The 14777-nt window shown below is 50.4% G+C and overlaps 1 protein-coding gene across 1 annotated transcript in view; it reads right to left on the bottom strand.

The window, feature by feature from the left end:
* Nucleotides 1-14777, bottom strand: part of LOC135891785 (complement C3-like) — an 84404-nt gene that overhangs the window by 54700 nt on the left and 14927 nt on the right. The window contains exons 10-16 of the mRNA XM_065419447.1: nucleotides 14099-14214; nucleotides 8268-8414; nucleotides 5683-5895; nucleotides 4255-4449; nucleotides 2540-2701; nucleotides 1247-1376; nucleotides 431-502 (exon numbers count right to left, since the gene is read on the bottom strand). Coding sequence (XP_065275519.1) covers nucleotides 431-502; nucleotides 1247-1376; nucleotides 2540-2701; nucleotides 4255-4449; nucleotides 5683-5895; nucleotides 8268-8414; nucleotides 14099-14214 — 1035 coding nt within the window. The remainder of the gene's footprint in view (nucleotides 1-430; nucleotides 503-1246; nucleotides 1377-2539; nucleotides 2702-4254; nucleotides 4450-5682; nucleotides 5896-8267; nucleotides 8415-14098; nucleotides 14215-14777) is intronic.

The raw sequence follows: 14777 nt of genomic DNA, 5'->3' as shown, positions 1-14777 counted from the left end.
TCAATACAATCCTGTGGTGGTGAGTACTATGGGTTAATTATGCATCGTTTATGAAAATAGTTCCTTTTATAAATTCTTAATTAGAAACCATTCAGTTGGGTTGAGTGTCTCCTTGTGTTTATATGGGTAATGTAACAATGTACCTGTTGTTGTTATATGAATTGTAGTAGCACTTTGGGTCCCCAGTCATAGCCCAGAACCCCACAGTGCTGGGTGCTGAACCAAAACAGAACAGACAGACGTTCCATGCCCCAAAGAGCAATTTACCATTCATTATTTTCTATACCTCTATAAATTGACCAGTTCCAATCTCTCCTCATATGGAAGTCTACCCAGACTCCCCCATCTCCTGTTACAAGAAATGCAGCTGGCAGGAGGCTGTAGCAGGGTGAAACTGGTCACGCTAGGGAATCCCCTGATTAGTACCTACCTTTGTTTGCCTTATACTCAGTGAGCTGAACGGAGCGATGCCGGCGTTTTGCTGGCCGGGGACACTCTGGATCTGCAGAAGCAAGTGAGAAACAGAAAATAAAAACCCACCCACCGAGTGAGGCCCTACACTCAACTTGCTGCCATGTCTCTGTCTGGATGTAACAGGGTAACTTTCGAACACCGCATCCGGTCAGTTCCCAAATTTCCGAGAATGGTCTAGGGCTCAATGAGTGGAACCCCGTTGATTTAGGGGGAAATCAGAAAACCAGAAAAGCCATTTTGGCACATAACATATTGCTCCTTCCTGTCCCGGTGGGAGCCACATAAGAGCTGTTGGGCAGATGCTGAGCCAGCCAGGGCAACCAGAAAGAGAGGAGAGAGAAGGAAGCTTCATTCCTTCCTCCTTCTTAGCGCGCTGCCCCCAAAAGCCTGCAGCCTGGGGCAGAGAGCGAGTCAGAGAGACGAACCAACCATCTGCCCGTCCCTTCCAGGCCAGGTGGAAAGATACTTTGGAAATGGGAGAAACCCAGTGAGCTAGAAGAGAAACTCTTTGAATCCCATCCTTGAAACCATCCCATCCTTAAAATTAACCCCTCTTTTAATAGGTGGGGGCCAGTGGGAATTCAGGACCTTATTCTCATCCCCCACGGTAACCCCCACATTTCCGTCCGTAGGCCGTTCCAGTGGGATTTGCCCTGCTAGGCTGATGTCCCTACCCCGATCTCATGGCGTAGGTCACTGTGCCTTGCTTTGCTGACTCTTTCCTCCCTTCCTACAACGCTCATGGCAACCGTTCAGCTCTATAGAGTGATACCTGTTCTCTGGACTGTGGAAATCCTATTGCTCGTCTCCAGGGCCAGTCCAGCATCCGTAAATACCCCCAGATTGTTCTTTCCACTGCCAGCTGTACAGCCAATGTCACTCTTCTCCACGGAGTCCCAGATCTGTGAGGTGCAAACACAATGGTTGAGAGATTATTGTTAACAATGGTATCTCCCATTTATACGGTGCCATCCAGCATGATCCCAAAGCATTATACAGGCTGTGAGCCAGATTCTGGTTTCAGGTACAACCGTGCAATCTGCAGTAACTCCACTGACTTCCTTTGACTAGCTCCGTGTTTGCAGCAGTGTAAATGAAAGCAAAATCTGAGCTGTAAGCAAAGGATTTATTGCAACTCAGTCCCCACTGAAATGCGACCACCTCTGGCATGGAGCACAACAGCCATTCTGCACCAGCAACACAACCAATTTTAGGAGGAGAAAGAAAGAATTATGCAGCCAGTTGAACCCAGACAGAGGAGGATGTTATGCAGAGAGAAATTAAATACCCAAGTTAGAATTCAGCCAGAACACCCAGGGCCTGACCCTTGTGGAAAGGGTCACAGGACATTTAATGACCAGAACCTCTGTTTGATATGTCAGCTGAGAAATGGCACTTTCAGTAGCATTGCGTCCCCTAAAACCTTGATAGGGCCCGGGGACCAGCGCTGACTCAGAAGAAAGCCACCCTCTGTTGAGTCACTAACACTTTTCCGTGCAGCACAGCACCCCCCAATGTTGCACTGGGGCATTGGGTTCAGCACCGACTGGGAGGGGACAGCATCCCCTGCTGAGCCCCCACTCCACTCAATGCAGCACAGCGCCCCCTAGCGCCGCATTGGGGCATTGGGTGCAGCTCTGACTGGGGAGGGAGAGCGGCCCCTCCTGAACTCACCCCCACTCCCTGATGTACAGCACCACCATGGGCACTGGGGTGAGAACTGCCTCTGAAGGGAGAGCGCCCCCCACTGCATCACCCACACAGCTCCCTACAGCCCATCACCATCTGGGTCAACACTGTCCCAAGGGCAGGGTGTCCTTTAGTGTGTCCAGAACAGCTCCCTGCAGTACCCTGGGTTTCACTGGGTGTCTCCCAGCCAAGTACTGACCTGGCCCGGCCCAGCTCAGTTAAAGTACAGTCGAGCTCACACCCCAAGCAGCAGGTCTGCAAACAAAAGGCTCACTTCCCTTTTCGCCATCCTGGAGTGTCAAGCAAGGATAAGAGCCGAGCTGCATTTCCCGCTATAAAACATTACAAGTTACAACCAACATCTTTCATGCCCCACCTTAGATTGTGTAATTTTGTGTTTTTTGTTCAGAACGTAGACCCCTTTGTCCACGGCCACCAGGCCGACATAAGCTCTGTGGTCTCCTTCCAGCTTGAGTTTCATTGGAGTTCCCGGCTGATGGATTCCCCTGTCTTCGTCAGTAGCGCCTTTCACCACTAGCTGTATGAAAGAGAGTGAAGGGAGAGGTTTTGTTTTAAAGCAGAGGGAGCAGCTAAGAACCCTCCTTTGCAAAACATAGGAGAAAAGGAGGTAAGACCTCATGTTCCTTGAGCATCTGAAAGCCTGGTTCTGATCTCAATGGCAGCTGTGTAAATCTGGAGTAGCTCCACTGACTTCAGTGCTGTTACTCCATATTCATGCTGGTGTAAACTAAGAACAGAATCGGACCCAATGTCCATGAGGCCCCTTTGTTCCAGCCATCATGGAAAGGTGACCAGGGCCGGCTTTAGCAAGTTTGGGGCCCGATTCGTGGGGCTTGTACTCACCGGGCGGCGCTCCGAGTCTTCAGCGGCATTCCGGACGGGGGAGGGAGGCCGTGGGGCTCGCAGTGCTCTGGCTGGGGAAGCGGGGCTGCAGGACTTGCAGTCCTCCGGCAGGGGGAGCAGGGTCACAGGGCTTGCAGCGCTCCAGCCGGTGTCACGGGGCCATGGGGATTGCCGCGCTCCGACCGGAGTCGCGGGGCCGTGGGGATTGCCGCGCTCTGGCCAGGGTCGCGGGGCCACGGGGATTGCCGTGCTTCGGCCAGGGGAGCGGGGCCGGGGGCTTGTACCTGGAGCGGGTCCGCTGGCTTAGAGCGGTCTGCCCGGGCTCCGGCCAGGGAAACGGGGGTGGCGGGGCTTGCCGCGCTCCGTCTGGAGCGCGGCGGGGGGAGCAGGGCCGCGGGCTTGCCACACTCCAGTCTAGGAAGCGGGGCCGCGTGCTTAGAGCAGTCTGCCCACTCTCCGGCTGGGGGAAGAGGGCGGCGGGGCTTGCCGCGCTCCAGCCAGCGCTCTGACCGGGGGAGTGGAGCCGCGGGGCTTGCCGCGCTCCGCTGGGGAAGCGGGTCACGGGGTTGCTAGGCTCCGGCCGGGGTAGCGGGGTTGCGGGGATTGCCACGCTCCGCCCTGTGCTCCGGCCAGGGAAGCGGGGCTGGGGGCTTGCAGCACTCCATCTGGGGGAGCAGCACTCCGAAGACCCGGAGGGAGTGAAGGACCCGCCACCGAAGTTCCTCCGAAGATCCGGTGCGCCGTCAGGTGAGTAAAAATTAAAAAGGCCACTGAGCGTGGGGCCCTCTTATGCGCGGGGCCTGATTCGGGGGAATTTGTCCCTCAGGCAGCCCTGGGAAATCTACAAAGAAGTTTGAACTGTAGTGGATCTGCTCTGTGAGCCTGATCACTGATCTCAGCTGGCGCAAGTCAGTAGAGCTCCATCCACTTCAATCCACCATCCACAGAGTCTTTATTGCTGAGCTAGAAAGAACCTCAGCTTGACTCCCGGATCCTAGAGTGGGTTGACAGCATTGGCTTGTGGGGACTGGGGAACATCTTTGTATGTGTAAACTGATCAAATCTGATCCAGAATTTGCTGGAAGACAGTCAATGAGAAGCCCCACGGTGCCATTTTTAGAGTCCCTTTTGAGAGTCAGTCGGCACTTTCAAGCTAGGAAAAACTCCCCCGTAATGACATCTTTATAGGAATTAACATGCAGAAGGCCAATTTGAATATCAACCTACCGTTCCCATGCAAGTGTCCTGGATGTCCAGCCAGACCGAGTCTGCTACAATCTCCGAATTTCCTACTTGGTAGTAAGCCACGATGCGGAATGAAGGGACGAGGTCTGGAGTGATGGGTAGGGACATGATCACCAGATTTTGTCCGGCCTGCCTGGCCTGTCTCCCTACATGAATGATCTTCCCTTTATTCAGGATCTAACAGTGAAACATGAGACGTGGATTGTTAAAGGCTGCAAGGGTTAGCAGAATGGGTGATTCAGATTCCATCCACCTGTGTTCTACAAGTAAGAGACAGTCACTTGCAACTTTTCAGATGGGCATTTACATCTGAGCGGAGAGAGGAAAATAAGCTAAAATCCATGTGTTCCAGGAATAGGCTGTAATGGCAGTGGTGCTAATATTCACCAAATCTGATTCCCAAATCTGAGTAGTATTTATGTTTCACCAACAGAGACCACCCCTCCTTTCCCCCATCCCACTCACCAAATATACTTCATATCCGCGCTATATGGCAACTTTATTATTTGATTTGTCCAGCTCTAAAAATAACAGAGTTGACCTACTCCTCTGCGTTGAAAAAGTAGCAGTGAAATCTAGTGTTCAGAACAGGGAACTGAGACCTGGGACTCCTGGGTTCCATCCCCAGCTTGAAGAGGAAATATGCTCTAGTGAGTGCACGGGGAGGAGTCAGGACTCCTGGTTCCATCCGCAGCTCGTAGAGGAAGTATGGTTTAGTAGCGAGTGCAGAGGGATGGTTGTTAGCACTACTGGATTCTGTCTCCAGCTCCTGGAGGAAGTGGGCTCTATTGATTATCACAGGGCCCAGAGTCAGTAATCAGAAGTGGATAAGGGGTTGTCCCCATGACTGACTTTATTTCATTCACACTGTGACAGGGTACTGGGCAAAGGATTGCAGCTTCAGCCCTCTGTCACACGCACTCCTCGTTAGGGGAACAAATTATAGCGGGCTGGAGGTAACCTGGCCATAACTGGAGAGGCAGAGACAGCTGCTACCTAATTAGACTGTGGATTCATAAAAGTCTCAGGGGAAGGAAACCAGGGGAGAGCAAGAGAAAAGGAAAAAGGCAGGGAATGAAAGCAGGGAGGTAGCTCCCCCTCCCTCCTGCCTGCAGATGGTGAAGGGTTACCTGTACATGGTGAAACAGTGGTGGGAACAAGCCTGAGAATAAAGTGCACCAGTGGTTACTAAACCCAGGGTCTCAGAGTGACTTTATGAACCTAGCAGAGGCAAAAGCCTAGGGGGCCCTGCCACCCTCTGCTACACACACAATGAATATACTGCCTGACTGGGAAGAATTCTGTGCTACAGGTTCTCCTTACATGCAGTGGGACTATTAAAGGACAGGTGGAAACTCAGATGATGCCTAAGTTCCAGGAGATCCCAGTACCCAGGGACGCAGCACTTACTATGTAGGTGAAATACTGGATCTGGTTCAAAACAGTTGGATTGTTGCACGTCAGGTGGAAATTCACAGGTAAGTTGTCTCCAGGTTTGAGCTCAGAAGCCGTCACTGCCAGATGGAGATAGTTTTGAGACCCTCCTTGGGACTGATAGGCTTCAGCCACCATGGACTTAGAGGCCTGGCGGTTTGCTGGGAGGTTGGGATGGGCAGTTTTTACCTGCAGGGGCGGTGGAGATAAAATCTTAGTTGAATCTGGGAGTGAGCTTAGGGTCTATAGCCCGTCACGCTGGGTCACACCATGAGCAATAGCAAAGGAAGCTTCCCTGAGACGCCATTGTTGGTGGATTCTGCTGCTAACAGCCATTCTAGGCATGACACCTCAGGGAAACACCAAGTGCCACTTTTAACTGGCCTGTGGCTTCAGCACAGTCCTGCTGGAACTCCAGATTTCTGGACTGTCAGAGAACATGTCCCTGAACAGAGGAGCCTGCCTTGCCCCTTGCAGGAGGGGGGAGATGAATATGAAGAGGGACTCTCTCCTGAAGCGGCCGGACACAGATAGATCCAGTGTTCTCTCGGGCTTTGCAGCTTGAGCCTGGTGTCACCTCACAGGGTCTTCACACTCAGTAGCCATACGCTGTCCACAGGCTCCTTTGCTGCATGGTGGGTACCTTCAGTGTGGCAAGGGGACTAATCTGGACCTGCCTATGCCCATGTCAATGTTTTCTGGGATCTCTTCTGGCCCCACGATGGAGCATTGGTTACATGGTGATCGGAGCATCTCCAAAACCAAATGGCATACATCAGGGGTCGGCAACCTTTCAGAAGTGGTGTGCTGAGTCTTCATTTATTCACTTTAATTTAAGGTTTCACGTGCCGGTAATACATGTTAACGTTTTTTAGAAGGTCTCTCTCTATAAGTCTATATATTATATAACTAAACTATTGTTGTATTGTAAAATAAACAAGGTTTTCAAAATGTTTAAGAAGCTTCATTTAAAATTAAATTAAAATGTTGATCTTACGCCACCAGCCTGCTCAGCCCGCTGCTGGTCTGGGGTTCCGTTCTCCTAGGCCGGCAGTGGGCTGAGCAGGGCCTGCAGCCGGGACCCTGGCTGGCAAGGGGCCGGCAGCCAGAACCCCGGACCAGCAACGGGCTGTGCGGGGCCGGCGGCTGGGACCCCAGACTGGCAGTGGGCTGAGAGGCTCAGCCCGCTGCCGCTCAGGGGTTCCATCCGCCGGCTCCTGCCAGCTGGGATCCTGGCTGCCGGACCCGCTCAGCCCGCTGCCAGTCTGGGGTCCCGGCCCTGCCCACATACAGTGGGTACCTACCTTCTCCCTGGTTCTGGCCCATTCTCTTCCTCTCTCTCTGCACTGAGCTGAGGGTGGGAGTGCACTGAGCACAGGGCTGGGGGTGAAGGAGCAGGCTTGAGGTTGGGGTGTAGGGTCTGGCCAGGAGCTAGAATGAGGGAGGGGGTTCATGATTGGGGTAGAAGGTTTGGGTGTGGAGCGCTTACTTGGGCAGCTCCCATTTGGTGCGAGGTGTGCAGGTGGAAATGTGGGGAGGGGGTGCAGGAGTTCCCATTTGGTGCTCAGGGTGGGGTTGGGGATGTGGGGGGTGCAAGAGTCAGGATGTGGGGGGTGCATGGGCTGTGGGGGGGCTGGGTATGTGGGGGGGGTGCAAGAGTCAGGGCAGAGGGCTGGGGGCATGTGATGGGGTGCAGGTGTCAGGGAATGGGGTGGGGAGGTCTGGGTATGTGTGGGGGTGGCAGAGTCAGGGCTGGGGTCGTGGGGGGGTGGTGAAGGAGTCAAGCAGAGGGCTGGGTGTGTGTGAGGTGGGTACAGGGCTCAGGGCAGGGGCCTGGGGGGTGTGCGGGGCTGCAGAGCTCAGGGCAGGGGCCTGCGGGCTGTGGAAGCCTGCAGGGCAGAGGGCTGGGTGTGTGCGAGGGGGGTTCAGGGCAGAGGGCTGGGGTCGTGGGGTGCTCACGGCAAGGGGCTGGAGGGGATATGCCCCATTCCACACACCCCTTCCCCAAGGCTCTGCCCCTGCTTCTTCTCTGCCTCCGCCAGGAGCAGCGAGTATACTGACCCCTCTCCTCCCCCCCAGCTCCTCCCTCGCAAGGGCCATCAGCTGATCAGCCGGCAGGGAGGGAGGGAGGGACGGAGAGGAGGAGAAGGGGCAGGAACCCAGCACACTGCAGGAAGAGGCAGGGGAGCCGGCAGGACCAAGCTTCTGCCCCCTGCCCATTGCCCCCTGCTCCCGCGGGAGGGGGCAGAGGGGGCGGAGGATGGAGAAGAGTGGGCCGGGCCGGGCTGGGCGGGATTTTTAATGGTACGCTGCTGCCTGCCGGGACCCCAGCAGGCAGCAGTGTGCCATTAAAAATCGGCGCGTTTGCTGTCTTTGGCACGCGTGCCATAGGTTGCTGACCCCTGGTATACATGAATCTGACCCCAGGCACAGATAGTATGCACAGAGTTCAGTTATCCTCCTGCTTAGTGCATGAGAGGGGAGTGAATGCCATCAACAGGGCATTGCCCTCGGGGTGCATATAGTACTTAGCCCAGACTCAGTGTTTGAAGGTTACTCACCGTGATGGGAACCTGCTGCTTATCCCCGGGCATGTTTATAATCAGCTTGGTAGTTCCATCTCTCTGGGTCGACCCAGCCGACTGGAATCCTTCAGCCTGTACTGGGACACGGGGCGCTGGGGAGCCATCAGGGTTTGTGACGTAGACCTGAGGGGCACGATCAAAAACAGATGCATCGAATAAGGGGTGCAGCGCTCCCTGCATCCTAACTTCAAATCAAAGTTGCATATTGTGGAAGGGAGAAAGAGAGAAAGGGAACTGTACATAGAGATCTTAGTTTGTCTCTGAGCAAGAGTCAGGCTAACAAAGTCAGGCCAACACTGACTCTAATAACGCGAGACCTGAAGGCCTTGGCGGGTAGAAAGCAAGAAAGCGAATGGGAACAGACAGTAAGAGATACTGTTTTGACCTTTCAGAGTAGCAGCCGTGTTAGTCTGTATCCGCAAAAAGAACAGGAGTACTTGTGGCACCTTAGAGACTAACAAATGTATTTGAGCATAAGCTTTCGTGGGCTACAGCCCACTTTATCGGATGCATGTAGTGGAAAATGCAGTAGGAAGATATATATATACACAGAGAACATGAAACAATGGGTGTTACCATACACACTATAACGAGCGTGATCAGGTAAGGTGAGCTATATTGACCTTGTGTTAGATAAGAATGGAATGTAGACTGTAGCAGAAATTAATGAGAAAAGTGAGATATCAGGAAGAAATATGTATAACAAAATGCAGCTGTTGCTCATTATCGCCTGTCACAACAAGTATAAAAGCTTGCTCTAATTGTTTATTTAATGGAGACCTGCCCCTGTGTACTCTCCCGAGCATTTGCAATTGTTTGAAAATAAAGCTGTCTCTGGCTTCTTGCAACCAACCTGAGAGTGAAGACTCTGTTTTCTTCCACAATCTGCATCTCAGGTCCATAGCCTCAAAGGTATTTAGGTGCCTAACTTCCATGGATTTCAATGGGAATTAGGCATCTAAATAACCTTGAGGAATGGGGCCTCAGTGATCTGCTGTATCACACCACAAAATGCACACACATTTTAAAAACTACAAGCATACAAAAATATAAAAACCACAACTTCAACCCTGCTCCTAAATTCAGTTTACACTTTTATATACCCAACAAAACAATATACAAAAATTAGGAATAAATTGATTCATGTAGGCCAGAGAGGAAATTAATGTCACACTAGTCTTTTCTTGTTTTGGCCCCAGGCAAATAAGGCAACTGCCCATCCAACCAAAACAGGATCACTGCCAACAAATATTCTGCTTTTTGAGCTAATGAGATAAAAGGCATCTGAGCCAAGATTGGAAATAGCCATTTATTTCTCAAGTGGCAATTAACACACAGGAAGTGGATGGGAGTAGAGTTGATTGGCGTAGTCAAGCCAGTTAGTCAAGACTTCCAAATATTTCCAACAGACCAGAGGGTGTGAACGCAGCTCGAGCTGACGTACCCACACTAGCTTTAATCTCACTATCTTGGGTCCTAGAATGGTGAAGCCAAAGCAGCGTGAGCATCAGCGCGGGCTAGCCCTGTGAGTAATTATCCAGGGTCCAGGGTGAGCTTGTATAGCTAGCGCTGCCGCTGTTTCACTGTTCCTGGACCCAAGCTAGATGATGGAAGCCAGGGCCGGCTCTAGGCACCAGCAAAGCAAGCTGATGCTTGGGGCAGCACATTTGCAGGGGGAAGCATTCAGGCCATCCTTTTTTGTTTTGTTTTGTTTTGATTTGCTTGGTGGCCCGCCATAGAGCCCCATAACACTCACTTCATCCCCTCTCGCAATGCTGCAGAAGTGGAGAACCCACGGGACCCTGGGAGCTGTAGTTCCTTGGCTAGCTCCCTGCTTATAGAGCCAGCCCTAGAGCAGGGAAAGAACTACGTTTCCCAGCAATCCCTTGGCAGCTATCAACAGGAAAGGGAGGGGTAGGGAGTGAGGTAGCTGAGTCATGCTTCAGCTTGCTGTGAGTCGAAAGGGGTGGCACTGTGAATGGGGAACAAGTATGCCCAAGGAGTAGAAGGCTTTGCCCCAGATAGCCCCTTCAGAAGACTTCCCCAGACTGGATTAGGGATACTGGTGTGACCTCACCTTGCAGCCCCCAAAGAAGGAATTGGGTGGACTTAATGGACAGTGCCCCTCTCTACCTGAAACCTAGCAAGGGAGGTACGTGGATCCCACTAGAATTTAAAATGAAAAGTAAGGGAGGGGAGGCTCTGCTAGAGTACTTGGGCAGTTTTAGATCAGTACCAGGAACTTAGGTGGATTTCCACTTCTGAGCCATGGAAGCAGAAATTGACTTTTCCTTTCCAGATTTAGCTAATATTCAGAAAGGGAATCTAGCACCTGCCTTCCAGATTTGAACACCCTCAAAATTCAGGAGTGCTCAAGCTCAATTTGCGCAGCTGTTACTTCATTTATCCCAAATCAAATATACTGATCCACTGTAACTTGCTGTAGAAAAAGTAGGATAAAATTGAGCAAGAAATGCTTCCTAGTGGTGGTTAGGACTGGAATTGCTATTTTCAACAGCCATTGCCTTTTTTGTTTGTTTTTTGTTTGTTTGTTTAAAAGAAAGACTGTGATATTGCATTGGCAAATTCCCCAAAGAAACGAAGAGTGGAACAAAAGAATAATAAAGGCACCTCAACTTTTCCTCATTTATGTAGGACAGTCTTATAATATGCATCCAGATATCCTCCAATCACACAAGCTGAAAATTGGTCCACTTTACTGCAGTTCTGTAACCATATGGGAACCAATCCTGTCTGTGTTCTGTGCACATCCAAAATTCCTGCTGAATGACCTGCCCTGGGAGCGAATTACCAGTGACCCAGGGCTGGGACAGCAGGAGGGTGCAGGTTGAGGGGGAGAGCCCAGGGCTGGGGCAGCAGGGGGGATCCCAGGGCTGGGGTGGGGGGCAGCCAACATTTTTTTTGCTTGGGGCAGCAAAAAACCTAGAGCCGGCCCTGATGGAAGCTAGTTCAGCGATGTCAGCTAGAGCTCCAGTCGCACCCCGTGACTGCAGTCTAAACATACCCTTCGAGTGCTGACTAGACCTGGTTCTGAAAACCCTCAAGACTGCAGAGATCAATGGCCTTACAAAAGTCAAGGGCATTTTAAAGTTTTAAATTTATTATGCTATTGCTCCAAACAGAACCTTGGTAGCCGACGTAAATTCATTCGTACTCTGAAACCAACCCTTACATATTGGGCTTTGGCTGAAATAGAACTTTCACCCAACTCTGTCCTACGTAAATCAGCTGGGGTTTAGTTAAGAAGATCAAGCATTCTCCTCAAGAATGTATTTTGCACTACATCTAACGACCGAAGCATAGATGTCGACTCTGTGGTTGCTCCGGGGCTGGAGCACCCACAGGGGGAAAAAAAGTAGGTGTGTGATGTTGCACTCCATAATGCTTTATAGAAATATGCTTATGAGTGTAAATATGACATGACTGGAATATGTTTTATGCTAGATGTGCCATGTAACATATCTTTGCAAAGATTATGATCTACTGAATATATTCATCCTATTTGTATGCAAGTATCATTTTTATATTTGAAGTTATGAGCGTTGGCTCTATGCTTGTATTTAAAGTGTTTGCTGTAGGGACACTGAAGGGATTACTCAAGTAATTGAGAGTACTTAACTAATAATGGACTTTGGGAGATGCCAATCCACATCTGAGCTTTCCTGGGAATGTTCAAACTAATATGTAAACAATGGCGTTGGCCTGCAAAAAGCTGAATCATTCATGGACATGTGACTTGCCCAGGTGGCTACAAACTCCTTCTTGTTGCTATGATTTTGCACAGAAGAACAAAGGGGTTTCCGCCCACAAGAGAGAGAATATAAAAGGTCCTGGAAGCCTCTCCATTTTGTCTTCAGCTGGCTCAAGAAATGGCCTCTCAACCCCAAAGAGATGCCTGAAAGAAACTGGAACAAAGGACAGTAACTATGGGGGGTGTGAGTGATTGCTGGACCCAGACCATAAACTACAACATTGGTCTGAAAAGGATTGGGCTCAGACTAGGAAGGAGTCCAGTCTGTGAAGGAAGCTTATTGGAACATCTCTGAGGGTGAGATTTCATCTGTAATTAGCTTCTTAATGTATTAGGCTTAGACTTGTATGTTTTGTTTTATTTGGCTTGGTAACTTACTTTGTTCTGTCTGTAATTACTTGGAACCACTTAAATCCTACTTTTTATACTTAATAAAATCACTTTTGTTTATTAATTAACCCAGACTATGTATTAATACCTGGGGGGGCAAACAGCTGTGCATAGCTCTCTATCAGTGTTATAGAGGGCAGACAATTTATTTATTTCGGGTTTCGGCTCCCAGAAAGACTGAATACTGGGTTCTGGGAAAGTCCCTGTTAACTGAGAAGCCCCTGGACTAAGTGAACCTTAATTTCAGGGGGCATGGCCCAACCTCTTGCTCTGTACTGGAGCAGACTGGTGTGCCTAGTTCAACAAGACGGGAGTGGAGGAAAGCCTTTTCTGGCAGGGGGGGTTGTTCTCAGTGGTATCCCAGTACATCTAGTGACACTCTTGAGGCAGTTTCTGTGACCCAACCCGTCACAGGGTGCTCAGCACCCACTGGCAGTCCCTGCTGATCAGCTCCATCCCCTCCATCCCAGAGCCTCCTGCCTGCCGAGGATCAGTTCAGCAGTGGGCAGGAGGTGCTGGGGGGGAGGGGGAGGAGCAGCCAGGGCAGAGCGGGGGCGGGAAGAGGTGGGGTGGGGCCTTGGGGGAAGGAGTGGAGTGGGGGCGGGGCCTGGGACAGAGCAGGGGTTGAGCACCCCCGGGAAATCAGAAAGTCAGCACCTCGGACCTAAGATCTTTCCAGCCCCAAATTTCCACACGATATAAAATTTGAGCACCCACATTAGCCCTAAGCATTCAGAGAGCCGGTGCAATTAAATTACCCCCAGGCACACAAGAAAAACAGACAGCTACTTGCATGGATCTTACGGTTCAGCCCTTTGACTCCTTTTTATGTTTATCCCATTCACCACTGTACCTAAAGCAAGTATTCAGATAAGAAATGGACTTAACCTGCTCATTACTGTGGTCATCAATTACTCGTTTATGCACCTTTGGTCTGCAGCCAAAGATATTGCTTCAGTTCTCTGCTAATTTATAGTCTTACGCGCCTGCTGACAGAAAAATACTAAATTCCCTTCACAAACTCTTCAACCCCGGAGGAGCGTGGGACCCCAAACCATATTCTCTGCGGACAAGAGGACTGAGGCTGATTGGTTCAGAATTTTAGGAGCATAATATTTCTCCCCCTGTAATGCAGCCTAACTCGCTGGAAGAAGAATCATTCTGTCAGTGTCAATTTTGAAATTCCCCCACATCCTCCTATCTGCAATGGTCCCTCTGCCCCCTAGTTCTGCAAATGCCCCCCCTCTTTGGAACTCCTCACCTGTGCCCAATTCCCCTCTACAGTCAGAAAAGCCTGAAGCCCCAGCAACTAACACACAGTCCAGGGAATATTATCCCACAGTACACGAGTGACCCCAGGGCACATTTTGGGCCAAGCCTGTAGCTAGGTGCCATTTCACACCTTGTATTTGCTGTCAGCTTTTGGGACAGACTCTGCTCTTGTTAGTCTGGTGCAAATCTAGAGTGATTCCATTGCATTTAGTGGAGTCACACTGGAATTAGGTTGGTGTAACTGAGATCGGAATGTGGCCCTTTGTTTCTGGTCTAAGTTCTTATACCACCCTCATCACCCTAGTACTCATAGTTCTCTCCTGTCTATACACCTCAGGCAACAGTGAGCATGATCCAGAAGAAGAGATATTACCATGAGTTCAAAGGGCATCCCCGGCTTGAAGTACTTGGGTGTTTTTGTGAAGTGGATCTGATAGGGAGATGTCACAATGTTAATTCCGGTTCTCTCCGCTTCCACCATGTCGCTGCCTGCAGAGAGAAGCCATGGGTCAATTAAAACTGAGCTAGGGGGATACAGATTTTGTCCTTAAGGTCCAGAGTAAAACACAAGGAATAGGCCATGGTCAGATGTTGATTCAGTGCTGCTGATTCTTGTGATTTGATCATGAGTCTCCTGTTTTAATTCCTTGTCTTCAAGCCCCAGCTGCTAGAATCACCATATGGCGAGAATCTCAGCTGTCGTTTAAAAGAAGAAATAAGTTTCTAACCCTCCTGGTTGCAGAGAAAAGCTTGAAAACATGTCCCAAGTGCAATCTAATGTCTCAAAAGCCAGGAGGGAAATAAAAAACACCCACAGTTTACTATTTAAAAAACAACAACTCATGATTTTTAATATGATCTCATGATTTTGGCAGCGGGGGGAATGACTTGTGATTTTTGCACGTTAGGGGTTTGCATTACTGCAGGCTGTTGAGCCTGATTTTGTTCTCATGCCAGTATAAATCAGGAATAACTCCCCTGTAGTCAGTGGCACTATAGCAGTGAAAACAGAATCAGTCCCTTTTGTGCTAAAATGACTTATTTTAGCTTTT

This window comes from Emys orbicularis, chromosome 19 (assembly GCF_028017835.1).
Source record: "Emys orbicularis isolate rEmyOrb1 chromosome 19, rEmyOrb1.hap1, whole genome shotgun sequence".
Classification (NCBI taxonomy): Eukaryota; Metazoa; Chordata; order Testudines; family Emydidae; genus Emys; species Emys orbicularis.
Note: the sequence above shows the minus strand (reverse complement) of the source record. Positions and strands in the feature narration are given on the sequence as shown.